This window comes from Myxocyprinus asiaticus, chromosome 32, assembly GCF_019703515.2.
Source record: "Myxocyprinus asiaticus isolate MX2 ecotype Aquarium Trade chromosome 32, UBuf_Myxa_2, whole genome shotgun sequence".
NCBI lineage: Eukaryota > Metazoa > Chordata > Actinopteri > Cypriniformes > Catostomidae > Myxocyprinus > Myxocyprinus asiaticus.
The window spans coordinates 30953845-30970537 of record NC_059375.1 but is presented as its reverse complement, the minus strand read 5'-3'; the positions used below and the strand labels follow the sequence as shown (position 1 = coordinate 30970537).

The following is a 16693-nucleotide window of genomic DNA, read 5'->3' as shown; positions in this document are numbered from 1 at the left end:
ATTTACAAGTGGAATTTTTCGAATCACATTTTATTTATTTTTAAACATTTTTGTTGAAAATTCTTCTTTGTTATTTTGTACTAGTATCCAGATATATTACACCAACAGATACAACATTTGACCGTCTCTAGTGGTGGTTTAGGTCTTGCTACTAAACCAAATATTAGGGATGCAGCGATATGATACCGCTACTGATTTTAACAAATAACTATTGGCCGATACCGATACAAATTCACAAATTCGATAACATCACAAATTCATTTTATGCAAACATATTATGTTGGGCAATTCCACGGAAATGTCAACCACAGCCTTTTTAAATTCTATAGTGGTGTAATGGATAATGGAAAATGCCATCCAGACAGCTAGAGGGCACCGCTCGCTTCCACAGAGCTGATTGCAGTCTATTTTTAAATGCAGCCTTTCAAGCTTTTGTAATTGCGCAAACTTAACTCAATCAAATGTGCAGCCTTAATGGTAGTGTTGGGTTTGAGTCCACCTTAGCCGAGTCCGAGTCAAGTCTGAGTCTTTAAACAATCGAGTCCGAGTTGAGTCTGAGTCCAAAAGTGGCCAAGTCGGACTCAAGACCGAGTCTGTAACAGTCGAGTCCGAATGAATCCGTTCATGAATTTGAATTAAAATTGTAACCGTAAACTCAACATCAATATTTTAAGCTTATTTTAAACTTCACAACTAAGAAAAACGATTTATCAATAAAATGTAACAAAAACACCACTGTTGCATTTCATATATATATTTTATTAATATCCTGCTGAACAGACTTCAAAGTGGTTTCAGAATGAAAGCATATGCTTTAGGTGTATGAAGACAAAACTGTCCTTCAAAACAATTCTTATTGCGTTCTGTTGACATTTCAATTATTTGCTGCTTTTTCCCCCAAGTGAAAGCTGCATTATTCATTACAACCAAGGTTATTTTTTAATTTAGTTTTAATTAAAACAATCCCTATCTAAAGAAATAATAGGTTATACTGAGATTTCTTTCTGAATCTTTTTTTCTATCTGCTGACTGATTTGGGAAAATACATACTGTACAAATGAGTCAACAAAGTAGTAATTAGCATTCGCTGAGAAGTTACGTCTCACGATTTGACTGCAAATGCTACATCCAAAACCACTTGAAAAGCACACTGATAATATTAGGGCCATGTCGTCACGGACATAATTTTCTAATTAATTTGTGGGAAACCGTACAATGCAGGGCAGTTCTGCGTGCTGCTCGTGAACCTAAATCCCTGATGCGTCCATGTGCATCTCGCATTAGCAGCCGCAGAAGTTAAAAAATAAAAAAATATTGATATTTTCTTGAGCGGCAGCCGTGTTGGTCTGCAATCAGTCTAAAATCTTTAAATACCAACCAAAGAAAATGTCACTGAGCTCTTCTTTAACCGCAAAAACATGTCAGAGGTTCAGCTAAAAAAAGACGTGCATAAGTTAACCGGTGGTTTACAATAAACATAAAATAAAAACATCATAACCAACTAAATTCATCTCGTAACATGAAGTTCAGGTTCATACATCAACTCTGTCATCGAATAATAATTTTTTTTTTATAATCTATAATTAAATTATAAACAAAACATTTCACTGCCCAAAATATCCTAATATTTTATTGTGCATGGTTGAATGTTGTGAATGGTGGACAAATGCTGTAAAAGAATGTATTTTAAGCAGCTCATCAATGCTTTGAAAATAGTCAATCAGTAATAAATAGGCGCTGTTTATCTGTTTAGAGCTGCTCTCTGATTTAACAATAAATTAAAATTGTCCAAACTCGAGTACACGACTCTACTTAATGGCCAATACATTGATGACTCCCTACCAAATACTATACTTGAAAACATGAAACATGAAAGGGATTATGACTTTGAGTGATTTAACAGTTTGTAACTGATAAACTGTAACAGTTTGTATACCGTTTGGTAGTCTAGTGGTCATAAGTTGTGTGAACCCACAAGGGTTGATCTCTGAACTACCAATATCGAGACCTTGAGCAAAACGTTTAACTCCTTGTTGCTCCAGGGGACTGTCCCTGTAACTTAACATGACACCACTCTATGGTGACATAGTCTGAAAGACACCAAAATAAATTCCAGCAACACCTGGTGTGTGGTGTTAAATTCTAGATGCTATTCTATTCTATGTACAATGCATTTGTCATTATATTCATTATTATATATTTTTTATTTTTATTTCGATACCAGGCAGCAACAAGTGAATTTCCTTGTTTCAAAAGTCCAAAGCAAATATTTTTACATTACTTGAATTTTCCACATTTAACCACTTGATGGAGCTACTGCTTAAATAACAGTGGCGGGAGGACATACCAGTGCCACTGCCACCTCATTGGACAGGAAGTGGGAGAGGCCTGCAGCTCTTCGGATCAGTCTCTCTTGACTGAGCATGGTAGAGAAAGAATTCTGCTCATTCTCTGAAGTTACTGCAGCTTGCTCTCTCAGCAGGGCCAGTGTGCTGCAAGCTATCAGACATACGTAAACACCTAATATCATCCTTTAATACTCAAACATACACAAACAAACAGAATGCTGTATTTATCATGATAAATAATCATTCTTTTCAACTGTCATTCCAATTTAAAAAAACTAATCCTAGATCTGCACTATGACTCCTACTGTCTCAAGAGCATTTACCTATAATGGAATCGGCAATGAAAACGTGGAAAAGGCCATTGCTGTAGAAATTGAGCTCAAAGAGTGCGGGCACAGTGTTGCTGGGGGCAATGATGAACTCTGTGTTTCTGTTGGTGCTGGTGACATTCACACAGTTTCCCAGAAGGCTGAGTGCATGCATGACCACATCCTCCGAGTTCCCAGAGAAGCCCAGGTCGAAGTCCCGTGATAAGATCTCTTCCTTCATATTGAAGAAATTCTCCACCAATTTAGACAGCAGCACACCCTGTCCAGTAAAGATCACAACCATTTGTCAAAATGGTCCTTTTTACACCTGCTATTATTATTGTAATATCGGTCTTGGGTGATCTGACTGACAGGTGAGCTGGCTGTTTTTTTACAATGTCTGGGACACATTAGGATGGATTAGCATGTACACTACAATTGCGATGTGGTCACATGTGTTTCTGAATGTGGTTTGAGTGAACTGATAACAAAACGTTTAGCACTTGCGATCAGATAACCGGAGATGGATCTCAATTCCAGATGTAAATAGAGCACCAAAAGAACTGGCACCAGAAGTTATGGTGTCACACTTATAATTTGTTTTAAAGAGAAATATTTATGGACATGTGTAGAGGTGAGGTCTGTGCTTACCTTTCTGTGTCGGTACAGGAGGAGACAGGCCACGATATGAGTGGACATGATTGCTGATGACTTATTGGCAGCTGTGGGAAACACAAAACACAGTGATCAGATGGACTGATCGTGAGAGGTGCAGCAAAGTGGTTTAACTAAACCAAACTGAAAGATGTACCATCCAGTTATCTAACACTTAAATAAATAATTCACCCAAAAAAGCTAATTTTCTCATCATTTACTCACCCTTATGTTGTCTCAAACTCGTAAGACTTTCTTTCTTCTGCGGAACACAAACAAAGATTTTTTTGATGGATGTGTGTATATTAAGTGTTATTGTTCATACAATGCAAGTCAATGGGGTCAAAACTTTCAAGCTCCAAAAAGGACATAAAGCCAGCATAAAGGTAATCCATACAATTTGAGTGGTTTAATCCATGTCTTCTAAAGTGATATGATCTGTTTTGAGTGAGAAACAGACCAAACTGTAACTCCTTTTCATGATGATGAAACTCATGTAACTCCTTTAACAATCATAATTTCAAGATCAGTTACACTTCAATTGCTTCAAAGACACGGATTAAACCACTTGAGTCGTATGGATCACCTTTATGCTGCCTTTATGCCCTTTTTGGAGCTTGAAAGCTTTGAACCTCATTGACTCGCACTGTATGGACACAACTCATAAATCCATAAAATAATATGCGATTGTGTGCCGCAGAAGTCATACAAATTTGAGACGGCATAAGGGTGTGTACATGATGAGAGAATTATCATTTTGAGTGAACTATTCCTTTAAAGCTGGAGTGTGTAAATTCTAAGTCACTTGCACCACCAAATAATGATTGTTTTCAAACAGGTTTAACTCCCACATCTGCCACTGGTCTGTAAACAGATATTCCCCTCAAACTCATGTTATTGGTTGAGCCAATGTTGCCATGTCAGGCTGGTCGGGATGCTTAAATAAACAGAGAAATGTTTTGATTGCTCCACAGAGTTTACCCTTCAGGCAAATCAAACTACAGATGGCTTAGTCATAATTCTTTTTCTATCCCACTCTATTTTCTTTCTATTTGCTTCTATTTTGTAGTTTTACTAAACCATTTCGTTGTAGCCAACGAAAGTTGTAGCAACGTCACAAAATATGAGGTATATGCATAAACTCTGAATTGTGGTTGGTAGTAGAATACACTAATACATCATTCGATTCTGAGCGTTTCTCCAAATTATTCATGAGAAGGAACGCTTCCACCCAATTACAGTGCTGCTTCAAGCATGAGCTGGTATTACAGTGGAGAATTCAAACTTATTCACAGACATTACAGTGGTTCTGGGCAGGATAAAGACTTCAACAGCACTCGCGGAACAGAAATGAGAGGGGCTATTATTTATTTATTAATTATAATTTTTTCTCCCATTTTCTCCCCAATTTGGAATGCCCAATTCCCAATGCGCTCTAAGTCCTCGTGGTGGCGTAGTGACTCGCCTCAATCTGGGTGGTGGAGGACGAATCTCAGTAGCCTCCACGTCTGAGATAGTCAATCCATGCATCTTATCACGTGGCTCGTTGTGCATGACACCACGGAGACTCCCAGCATGTGGAGGCTCATGCTACTCTCCGCGATCCACGCACATCTTACCACGTGCCTCATTGAGAGCGAGAACCACTAATCGTGACCACAAGGAGGTTACCCCATGTGACTCTACCCTCCCTAGCAAGCGGGCCAATTTGGTTGCTTAGGAGACCTGACTGGAGTCACTCAGCACGCCCTGGATTCGAACTCGTAACTCCAGGGGTGGTAGTCAGCGTCAATACTCGCTGACCTACCCAGGCCCCCAAGAGAGGCTTTTACACAAAACACCAGAGAGATCGACAATCACTCGTCAGAATGGACTGCAGTCAATACTTGCACCGAAGCGAGCATGTTTGGCTGGTGTAGTACCGATTTTTGACTGCCTAGTATGGTTATGTTTAGGGGTAGGTGTAGGGGTGGCCTTTCGGGATAGGGTCCAATGGCTCCCTAGTCAAGTCATTTTTATTTGTATAGCGCTTTTCACAACACGCATCGTTTTAAAGCAGCTTTACAGAAAAATTATGCTATAACAGAAAATGAAGCTGTAATGTCTGTAATGTCTTAGTTCTTGTAAACATCCTACTATGGACAGGATAACACAACATTAGTGTCCTGAGATATTACACCGGACTCCATGACAGCACTAGACTCTGTAAACAGCAAACAAAAATGTGTCCGGGGGTCGCAGTCTCTTGCGCTATCTGCCTGTCAATCATTTTTGCGCATTCTCATAGTATTGTAGTTGCAGTATTGTAGCCTTGCAAATTATTGAGGCTTAATGCTATTTTTATGCCATGTTGCTCATAACATTTGTCAGTTGAGGGTGCTATTTTGCTGCTGTTGTTTTTGACAACCGCTTCTGCTTGGTACCGGTCTCAATAAAGCTCATTTAGTATCTCTGGAGTGTGGGGTTTTGGAAAGAGGGGGCACAGCTAATCCAATGGCTCAGCTTGTGGAAATTATAGAACGGCTATAAGCGTTTACAGCACCTTTAAGCATGTTCTCACTTCATTCTCAAAAGCTTGAACAAAACATCCAAATCTTTTTGCAGATTTGCAAACTGTTCCATCATCTGCACTCTTCACACTTCTGTCCCATGATTGATATAGAGCAAAGTGCCCCAAAAATCTTGTGTTTTCATCTCCACTCATAATGATATTTTGCCATCTCTGTTATGAGTGTGTTCTGGAAGTGAGTGATTTGTAGCTCTTGACCCCCTCCCATCCATCCCCTTCCTACCCATTTACACTCTCAGCTTTTTAAATCTTTCCCCAACTATTTCATGAGCCTTTATTCAGCCTGAGGTGTAAACGATTGGTGCTGAACTAGGGGCGGTTTCATGACACGTTAAACATTCACAAACAAGCTGCAATTTCACCTCAGAGAGCAGATCCTCTGACCTTCTGTCCTCATAAAAGCAGCACCACCAGAGGGCATTCAAACACATCTGAATGTGATTGGCCAAGAACAACACCTCACCATATGTGACCGGTAGTAACCTCCAACAACTGTCAGTCATAGGACATACTATACTACATACAAGATACAGGAGTCCAGAAGTTTAACCACTAGTGAAATTGTTTGAAAACTTAAACATGTTCTAGATTAATACAATGCTTTTCATTACAAATTACATTATCAGCATAACAATTTGAGTAAGTTAATGACAGCATGCACTGGAGCTGGCACGGACACCACAAGTTTAGGCAACACCTGATGATCCATGTTATCCCAGCATGATTTGAGAACGTTTCAAAGAGAATCTTGTGCGTTTCAACGGAAGCAAAAAGAAAACTGACATTTTGTACAAAATAATTATTGTCACGATTCAAATGTAAGCAAATTTGTGACCTAGAAATAGTGCATAACCTTAAATATGATTTCTTCATATGATGTCATAATGTTTTTAGTGTTTCAAAGTCTAAATAAAACCTAAAAGGGTTTATTTGCAGGTTTAAATAAAAATCCCAGATTTTCAATGTGGTCTCAGACTTTTGGATCCCACTGTAAATAGTAGATACTAGGCATACTTGCATGTTGTTTGGTGTGAGGGGGTATGGTCGGTGGCCTTTTTTTCCAATAGACTTGAAGTTCTTTTGGTCTGAAAAATGAGCCAATGTATTATAATTTTGTGTGTCAGTAATTCTGTGAGGTCATGATATACAAGTTTTCCAGGCAGTGTAGATGTGCAGTGCTATTCACATAGGATTTTTGCTTAATTTGCCACCCTCGATCCCTTGTGCTTGAAATTGCCTACTGCCTCAGAAACTGGTCATGTATTATGGCCTGTATCATGGCTCTTACTGAAGAGTATGTGCTTGGCCAAGTTAGAGATGACCTGCCTCCTCCAGGGCTCATCTGAAAGGTCTCTAGAATTGAGACGATCTTCCTCTTCTCTATTAAACACAGCCTGATCAGGCCTGCAGAGAAACAGAAAACCCAAAATAATTCCAATAGCAGTGTTCTTCTTCAAACAATAAACACCAGTCAAAAACAATGTGATTATGTTACTGAGAGCGTAAAAGGCCATACTGTGCAGCAATGATGGTAGGGAGTAAGATCTGCTCTAGTGTGAGAGGGGCTTGGAGATGCCGACAGTGTTGTGTGTCCAGGTACTCCTACAGCAGTTGAGAGAAAGACTGAAACATTAGGGGAGTGACCTGCTATGAATTAAGTGAGCAGATAAGGCAGATTTAATGAGCAGATCAGGCTCAAACCTTAAGAGAGAAGGGCTGAGTGAAATCCACACGAACACAGCCGTAGTTCTTCCTGAGCATTCTGAACACACCGCAGGCCACACCCCACAAACTCTCATTCTTCTTAGGTTTTCCCTGAAGAGTGAAGAAAAGTTGAACCATTAAGCAAAGACTCATTACATAAAACAAAATGTAACATAAAATCTGAATTCTTAAGAAGTCTTAAAGGTACCATAGCAAAAAACATTCAGCTTAAGTTTAAGGGTAAAAAAAAAAAAAAAAGGTAGATTATTGTCATGTAAAAATAAATTTTGACTGTTTTTGGTGCAGGAAACCTTGACTGCCATTATAAGTCGATAAAAAAGTAATATGTTACAAATGTGTGTAATATGGGCTATTTAAAAGCACTTTTAAGTCAAGACCTTATAAATGTGAACTTGAGAGGTATAGTTCATCCAAAAATTTAAATTCTCTCATTTACTCACCCTCATGGCATCCCAGATGTGTATGACTTTCTTTCTTCTGCAGGACACAAAAGAAGATTTTTAGAAGAATATCTCAGCTCTGTAGGTCCATACAATGCAAGTGGATGGTGACCAAAACTTTGAAGCTAAAAAAAAAATAAATAATAAAAATACATATATATAAATGCAGCTAAAAGCAATTTATAAGACTCCAGTGGTTTAATCCATATCTTCTGAAGTGATTTAATTTATTTTGAGTGAGAACAGACCAAAATATAACTCCTTTTTCACTGTACATCTTGCCATTGCAGTCTCTACCCATGATCATGATTTCAAGCTTGATTACACTTCCTAGTGCTTCACGCATTCGCAGAGCAATAGATGGCGTTAGGAAGTGTAATCAAGCTTGAAATTAATATCGCCAAGGATACTGCTAATGCCAAATTTTATTGTAAAAAAAGGAGATATATTTTGGTCAGTTCTCACCCAAAACCGATCAGAGAGCTTCAGAAGACATGGATTAAAACACTGGAGTCATATGGATTACTTTTATGCTGCCTTTATGTGCTTTTTGAAGCTTCAAAGCTTTGGCCACCATTCACTTGCATTGTGTGGACATACAGAGCTGCCATATTCTTCTAAAAATCTTTGTTTGGGTTCTGCAGAAGAAATAAAGTCATACACATCTGGGACGGCATGAGGGTGAGCAAATTATGAGAGAATTTTAATTTTTGAAAGAACTAATTCCTTTAAATTTCAGCCACATTGGGTCCTACCAGCTGCTCGCTGTTGTAGTTTCCCTCAATAATGCGATCATATGAGATGCCAACAGGCACGATGAGAACATCTGGGATGCTGCTGATATAGAGTGTTTCAACCACAATGGAGAGCATGCCCGCACGTGCTGGAGATGGCTTTCCACTGCGAGAGCGCGTGCCCTCTAAATACACCTCCAGAAACTGCTGCTGCCGCAACAATTCTTCCGTGTACTGAAAGAGAGAGAAAGAGTGAAATAAAAGAATCACCTTCAACTGAATCTTCTGGATGTTAAAATACTTTCTCCTATCCTCTATTAATGTGTTGAGACAAAGCTATTTGTAAGTTGATTTCCCTGAAAGTTTGGTATAAGCACTACGGCTCTATCAAAACTTTGCTCTGTTTGTTTGAGCATCCCAATCAGCTTTGTCTTTCAACATATCGCCATTGGCTCAACCAATGGGGTGATACTATAAGTTTGTCCAACCAATGGTAGACAGGGGGAGTGTTCAGAAGTGATTGGTGATGCTTGTAGCACAAATATTAGAGGCTATGTTTCTGATCATTTTGGCACCCTAGGCGAGATCCCTATTGATTTGTTCCTGTAACTGCTTTCCAGATTACTCTCTATAGAGACACCTGGTTGACAATTTCTCTCACCTCACTATTTTTATTTTCTCCTATTTTTTCCCCAATTTGGAATGCCCAAGTCCCAATGTGCTCTAAGTCCTCGTGGTGGCGTAGTGACTCTGGGTGGTGGAGGATGAATCTCAGTTGCCTCCACGTCTGAGACCGTCAATCCGCGCATCTTATCACGTGGCTTGTTACCGCGGAGACCTAGTGCGTGTCGACCTAGTGCATTCTACACAGCATCCACGCAGAACTCACCACGCGCCCCACCGAGAGCAAGAACCATATTATGGCGACCACGAGGATGTTAACCCAACATGACTCTACCCACCCTAGCAACCGGGCCAACTGGTTGCTTAGGAAGCCTGACTGGAGTCACTCAGCATGCCCTGGATTCGAACTTGCGACTCCAGGTGAGGTAGTCAGCGTCTTTACTTGCTGAGCTACCCAGGCCCCCCTCTCACATCACTATTAGGAAAAAGCCTGCTCCATGTTCATTCCATGGCAAAAGTATGCACTCAATTACTGCACCACTGTAAAATGATTTCAGTGTGTTTTTAAATAATACCAATCTCTAGGCACAAGATGTATTAAATGAAAAACTACACAATACTTATAATGAAATAGAAAAGATTCAACGTGCTTTATTGAAACACAATACAATAAAATAACCGTGATTTATCGAATAATTTCAGAATGAAATACTAATAATGTCAAGATTTTACACTTCTTCTTTTCTCTAAAATTTTTTGCAGACCCCCTAGTGGCGCACTGGGGTTCCCTGGACCCCAGATTGTAAACCCCTGCCCTAGGCGACCACCTAGTTCACCTATGCCTAGAAACGGCCTTGTGTGGTTATGTGGTACACAACAGGAAACAGCATGAATAATGCATAAGAAATCAATCAGCATCCTGTGACATGCACCTCTAATCAACAGTCCATTCATAGTCACTGCAATGACAAACACCGTGTCAATTTAACTGAGCACTACAGCAGACTGCATTACAGCAGCTCCCTTTCCCCATCTCTCACAAGATAATATCCTACATCAATTATTCTCTATACAAATAAAATACCACACAGATCCACAAATAGATGACTCCTTTAACCATAGATGCCATTGCATCTTCTCTGAAACATAGGGAATGTTCTGTATATAAAGACTTCATAGAGGTAGTTTTCAAAGGGCCATTGTTTTCTCTACTAGTTCACAAGACCCAGGTAGAAATTCAAAGGTGCATTTCCAAACTTCTACTTTGTCATAAACACTAACAATTTTTTGTGAACTTACTGCATGTAACAGCGATCTGTATAACAAATCCTTTTTTCCGTCCGAGGTCTCATCCAGTTTACGCCGAATGAAGAATCCCCCCAGTTTGCAAATCAGTGTGCTGAGAGAGCAAGGAAGAGCATTACATACAAAGCAAATAAACCTATGTCATATTCGTGTATCGGTATTTCAACAATAGACAGTCTTAAGAATCACATTATGTAGTTTAAACAGAATCACATGCTGAATTACATTCCCTGTATAAACGGCCTGGACTTTGTACCTTAAGATGGGGATGTTGAGGTTGTTGCCGGCGGCGATATGAGGTGCTTTGATGTTGTGACAGAAGAGGATGAAAGTGATGAGCAGGTAGTCTATGTGGGACTTGTGAACAGGAAGGAAGACCAGAGGAGCATTGTACTAAAGCACAGAGAAGACACAGAGTGAGATGTTGACTATACTTTAAACATAATTCTGAAGTCCACTCACCATTTAAAAAAAGAATATTAAGGACTATAATGAGCTAAGCCACAATTAAAAGTACAGTTCATTAACAAACTTTAACAACCTAACTGTGTTGTCTGATGGTTTTATCCATCTGTGACTATTTTGGTAGTTGCTATGAGTGGTACTCCAGATAAGAAATAGTAAATAAATAGTAATAATAAAAAATGTCTGACCTCAGATGCTGCTTTTTTCACCATCTCCAGCTGACCTTTATGAATCTGAATGCTCCAGAAGAAGCCATTAAATAGTTTCAACAACACCCATCCTGTTAATCTAAATTAAAAACAGAAGAGAGGTTCCTAAGAAGGTTTATTTCTAACAGCAACCCAAAAATATTAATTTATAAGAATCATGTGGTTTCCTGTAGTAAGTGAAAGCTGTACCTGATAAAGGCAGGTGAGATATTGGCCACCATTTCTTGTAGGAATCCTCTGGCCTTCCGTCTTACTTTACTGGCAGCTTTGGGATCAACTTCAGACTCTGCATCTACATTACCACCCTCCGCTGCTACGTCCACAATAGCGCTTTCCACCCTAGAGCAATAATACTCACATTCAATCTGAGTGCTGTGTTGCTTTCCTATTGCTGATATACAGTCTTTTTTCAACCACTTATGGTCTGTTGGTACCTGCTGTTGTTGAGCACGTTCTCCACCACGTTTCGAGCAAACATGTCCTTCTGGACATCTCTCTCCAAGACAAAAAGAACATAACTCAGTCTCCGTGCTAGCCAACCTCTGTGTCTGCACACAAACACACAATAGTTACTGTGTATGCAGAAGAGCAACCAATTAAAGACTAATTCATATACACGAATACTAGTGCTATCAGTCGATTACATTTTCAATCGCGATGAATTGCATAATATTTTGTAGTTAATCGCAGATTTTGAAAGTACTGAAATTTGACTCTAAATATACTGATTTTTCTGTCAAAGTGCATTTATTTCCTTCCTAGGAAAGAAAACAAATCAATATGTTACAATATAATGCTTTATTAACATTTTCCAAACAAAGCCTTCCGCAAAGTCTTAGTTGGAGTTTGACTAATAGAAAGAACTAGTCCCCACATAGGTTGCATTTTTATTGCAATGGGCATTAAATCTCTTAAACTCTCACACTCCACTATATTAATCAGCCAGCAGACTGTGGCTATCTGCTTAGTTACATCAGTCGTGAAGCCACGTTCATGATTCCCGTCAGGGCGAATGCCAGCATCAAGCATCACTTTGAATTTCACAGGAAAAGTGCTTGTAGACAAAAATGTCTCATTCTGCATTTTGGTGATAGTTAAGACTTGGCGTGCTTCTTTGGTAATTAAAATCGGCCTTAAAAATACTTAATTTCTGTCACAAGTTCCATCTAGGCTTGTTTTGTAGAGCTCCCTTCCCCATCACTTTATCACTTACACTGAATCACTACTGTGTAAGCATCAGTGTAATGACTCCGGGTGGACACATCGCAAAAGTTTCGCCCTTCCAACCTGTTTTTATGCTGGTTTATGCTGCATTAACAGTAAATGCATTAATCACGATTTGAAAAATGAACGCGTTAAACTATAATTAATTGCATGCATAAACACAATACTTTTGACAGCTCTACCAAATACATACAAATCCATAAGTGGCTGTAATGTAACAGCCTATTTCATCATACTAGGGTTGTCATGATATCAAAATTACAGTAGTCGATACAAATACCTTTATGAGAAATTTCACGATTTTCAATACCAATTTCCATACCACAGTAAAAACAAATATGCTATTGGAACACAAAGCTTTATTAAAACATCCCTACATCAAACTCGATGTAATTAATCTCACTAACCTCTGATAGAATTTATTCCTGCCTTTTTACACCCTCTCCACTTCCTCTTGTGATTGGCAGTACAAGCTCAGACCATTTTGGTCCTTGTTATCTGATCTAGGCACATACAATCCCTTGACAAAAAGTGTAAATAATTCAGTTCCTGACTATCCACTCCTCTCAGAAACCTGCAACCTTCCATTTGACTCCTGTAGGTAAACACAGGGTGGGCTGACCAACTATGGTATTAATGATGTATCAGAAAACAAAAGAGGTTGATGGATTTTAATACTATAAAATGAAATTCTAAAAAGCAGGTACCTAAGCAACACGAGTGAGCTTAAGTAGTCTAATGGACCAGGCCTGAGTCCAGCAAACATTGATGTTTACCTTGTGTGCGTTTCATTGATGTAAATCACATTACGGAGCCCTAGTGAGGGGATGCTGGTATTGAAGAGCCTTTCCTGCAACACATTTCAGTAAATCAGTCAAAAAACGGATGATTCTTCAGAAACACATGCACATTCAGTAGCACATCTTTAACCAACTAACCTGACTCTGGGGTGTGCAAGAGTGACAGCACCTTCCAACAAATGGTCTCTTTCGATTTAATAGACCCTCCTTCCATGTGGTGGTCACAGAACGAAAGACAGATGGGCTGGAGCTTCTTTCCTGCAAGACATAAGCACCGTATGTAGTACAAAAGATCACCACTGCAGGCTATTATTATGATTTTTAGTGATTAAGTAGTAAGTACTAGTTGCTTTTTTCCACACCTCAAAGTCAATTGGAAAACCACTGCGAATGCATCAGTCAACTTCTAAACCAGGTTGGACAATGTCCTCAGATTAAAAGGATTGTTTGTTTGTGATTGAACACCATACCAGCTTCCGTTAAAATGTAAAAAAATGTGTAGTCATTAAAAACCTTTTTAAAATTAAGGTTTTTAAAATCCATTTTTTATTAAAACTAGGGCTGTGAATGAATGACATTTCGATACAAGATACAAGATACAAAACTTGTATCTCCTCTTCTCCTCTTAAATCAAAATCTTCTGACATCTTTGTTTAAATTTGCTTCAATTTGTTTACAGCATTCAGTCTGTAAAGCGTTCCTCCAACTCAGTTGCAAACAGCGCTGCTCTTCCGGGTGTGTCGCGCATGTGTCACTTCTCGCGTGAACATGCCAACGGCAATACGTCGCACGAGAGACCGCGTGACCTCAGCCCTCTCGTGAATGCGCATAATGATGCTTAACGGAAGCGATTATTTATAGTTAAATAGTACATAAACATTGATCTTTTTTGCACCAAAAGCGAGCGTTTAGCTTTATAAGACATTCATTTAACCGCTGGAGTCGTATGGATGACGTTAATGCTGACTGTCTGTGATTTTTGGAATATCAAAAATCGTGTTACCATCCACTTCCATTATAAGGACCTACTGAGCAGAGATATTTTTCTATTTTTCTTCAAATGTGTTCTGCTGATGAAAGGAAGACATATACATCTGGGATGACATGAGAGTGAGAAAATAATGAGAGAATTTTCATTTTTGGGTGAATTATCCCTTTAAACAGATGGCCGACTGTGTGAAAGGGAAAGCACACAAATTGGGCTTCTAATTTAAATGTCGGCTAATTTTAATATATCGATGCCTCAAAAATATATCGATAAAATAATGTGCCGGTCAGTAATCGATATATCGATATTTTATGACATTCCTAGTAGTAGATGATATCAGACAAAGTGAATAACAGACACTGAAGGTGAAGTGTGTAATTCTTTCAATGTCAAAATACTTTGTCCTATCCCAGCTTGATGTGAATAAACAACTACAAGTAAGACATCCGTAGGTTCCCAGAAAAGTGTAAATACTGTGGTTACAAACACATTGCTCTGTTTAAGCATCTTGACCAGCTGAACTGGCAACAATGGCTCCACAAATGCTGTATAATAGAATTTGGGGAAACATTTTAAAAAACAGTTATTTTTGCAATTCTGTTTGGTGACACTAGCAGTGCAGAAATTACTCTTCACCTTTAATGATATGCTTTAGTGTTCTCTATGCTTACCTGCTCCTCACAGGGATGCTTCAGACAGCCACTTCCTGCGTCAGGATTATTGGCCAGAAGAACAGTATCCGGCCCCCCCAGCACCATTTGGACATCCATCTCCTCTCGTCAAACCAAACATAAACAACCAAACTGTGGGACAGAGAGAAAAAAACTAAATTAGAGGCAGTCCATTGCCACCCTCTGTGCTGTATGTCAAAGCATTGGGGCAGGGTTCTGATTACAGCTTTTCACAATAGATCACTGTAGCCAGCAAAATATTCCACAGAAAGCCCGAACACAAGACCATTGTGCTTTCTATTCTGCAAAGTCCCTCCAACTAAACTGCTGCTGAATAAAAGGAATGTCGGGTGATGTGTAACACCCAATCACCGCACCAGAAAAAGAACTAAGACTGTTCACATCAGACCTGTTGAGGTGGTTTCAGGTGATCACATTTCAGACAGAAAAAAGTCAAGAAGAACGGCAACAAACAAGCAGAGCTTGATTGAATACGTGTAGTCAGGCATGTTGGGAAACATACTGTACATCACAGTGAGTCAGAGCCAGGGCCACACTGTGAAAAAATCTTGTTTTCCTGTAGAAATATGTAAATACCTTTCAAACAAGATAAATGTTCTTGAGAAGCAACATTTTGTAAGATTTTCCATTGACAATATTTTTTTTTTCTTCCTCATTTCAAACCTCACTTATGCTATTCCATGTCAAATCAAGCAAATTTCAGAAACCTATAGCTGACAATTTAGATTTTGTTAATACATTTTCTGAAGATAAACATAAATGATTTCGAAAGCCAAAATATTAAAAGCCATGAATCAATATTTACAGAGTTATCCATTATTTTTTAAAAGGTGACAAAATGACTTTGAGAAAACTACAGGTTAAAAAAAAAAACCTTAAAAAGGTGGCAGCGCCATTATTTTATTTTTACAGAGAGATATTTAGATCTATTTCTAAAATCAATTGACTTTGGCACCCGTTGTTACAATATAGGCCAATGGTGTTTCCAAACATTGGGGGGAATTATTAAAAAAAATTTTTTTGCTTTTTTAGAACTCCAGAAATGTAAAGATATCTTAATATTGCTTAACCCTTCAAGCTCTGAAAGTGTTTTAAAAGATTTCCTGTTTCAATGGCATACCCAAAATTAAAGGCTTATAACTCGACAAAAAACAAAACAAGAATGGTCAAGTGTTTGGTATCACTGTAAAGAAAACAAATGTTTTAATGATATAGATTATGCATTCTGAGACTCACAGCAAAGAAACTGCTGGAAAAAAAATTTGCCAAAAATTTATTTATTTTCTTATTTTCATTTTTGACATTACATATCTGTGCGTGTAAATAAGGTGGCTCCGAAAACTGCTTTTGTTTTGTTCCCGGTCATGTCAAATGTATCTGAGAACAAATTTGGTTTGATATGACAAAGCAGTTACAAAGCAGCAACCCAAAGTTATAGCATTACAAAAATAATTTATCATAGTGTCCAAAAATGTCTCCATGTGTCCAAAATCCTCTCCAAACAAATAAAACATAATAATTGTACATAAGAACTGATCACACATGCAAACACAACAATGACTAAATGTATGCATAGCATGGAGACATGATTTTAGTAATGAGATTTCA

The 16693-nt window shown here is 38.6% G+C and overlaps 1 protein-coding gene across 1 annotated transcript in view; it reads right to left on the bottom strand.

Annotated features, from left to right (window-relative positions):
• The window catches only part of LOC127423248 (glycerol-3-phosphate acyltransferase 1, mitochondrial-like), a 32840-nt gene that overhangs the window by 4772 nt on the left and 11375 nt on the right, over nt 1–16693 (bottom strand). Inside the window, exons 2-16 of the mRNA XM_051667398.1 lie at nt 15065–15196; nt 13544–13663; nt 13382–13455; nt 11816–11929; nt 11571–11720; nt 11361–11460; nt 10964–11100; nt 10702–10801; nt 8800–9012; nt 7581–7694; nt 7396–7481; nt 7168–7283; nt 3308–3378; nt 2672–2936; nt 2348–2499 (exon numbers count right to left, since the gene is read on the bottom strand). Coding sequence (XP_051523358.1) covers nt 2348–2499; nt 2672–2936; nt 3308–3378; nt 7168–7283; nt 7396–7481; nt 7581–7694; nt 8800–9012; nt 10702–10801; nt 10964–11100; nt 11361–11460; nt 11571–11720; nt 11816–11929; nt 13382–13455; nt 13544–13663; nt 15065–15163 — 1911 coding nt within the window. The 5' untranslated portion in view covers nt 15164–15196. The remainder of the gene's footprint in view (nt 1–2347; nt 2500–2671; nt 2937–3307; nt 3379–7167; nt 7284–7395; nt 7482–7580; nt 7695–8799; nt 9013–10701; nt 10802–10963; nt 11101–11360; nt 11461–11570; nt 11721–11815; nt 11930–13381; nt 13456–13543; nt 13664–15064; nt 15197–16693) is intronic.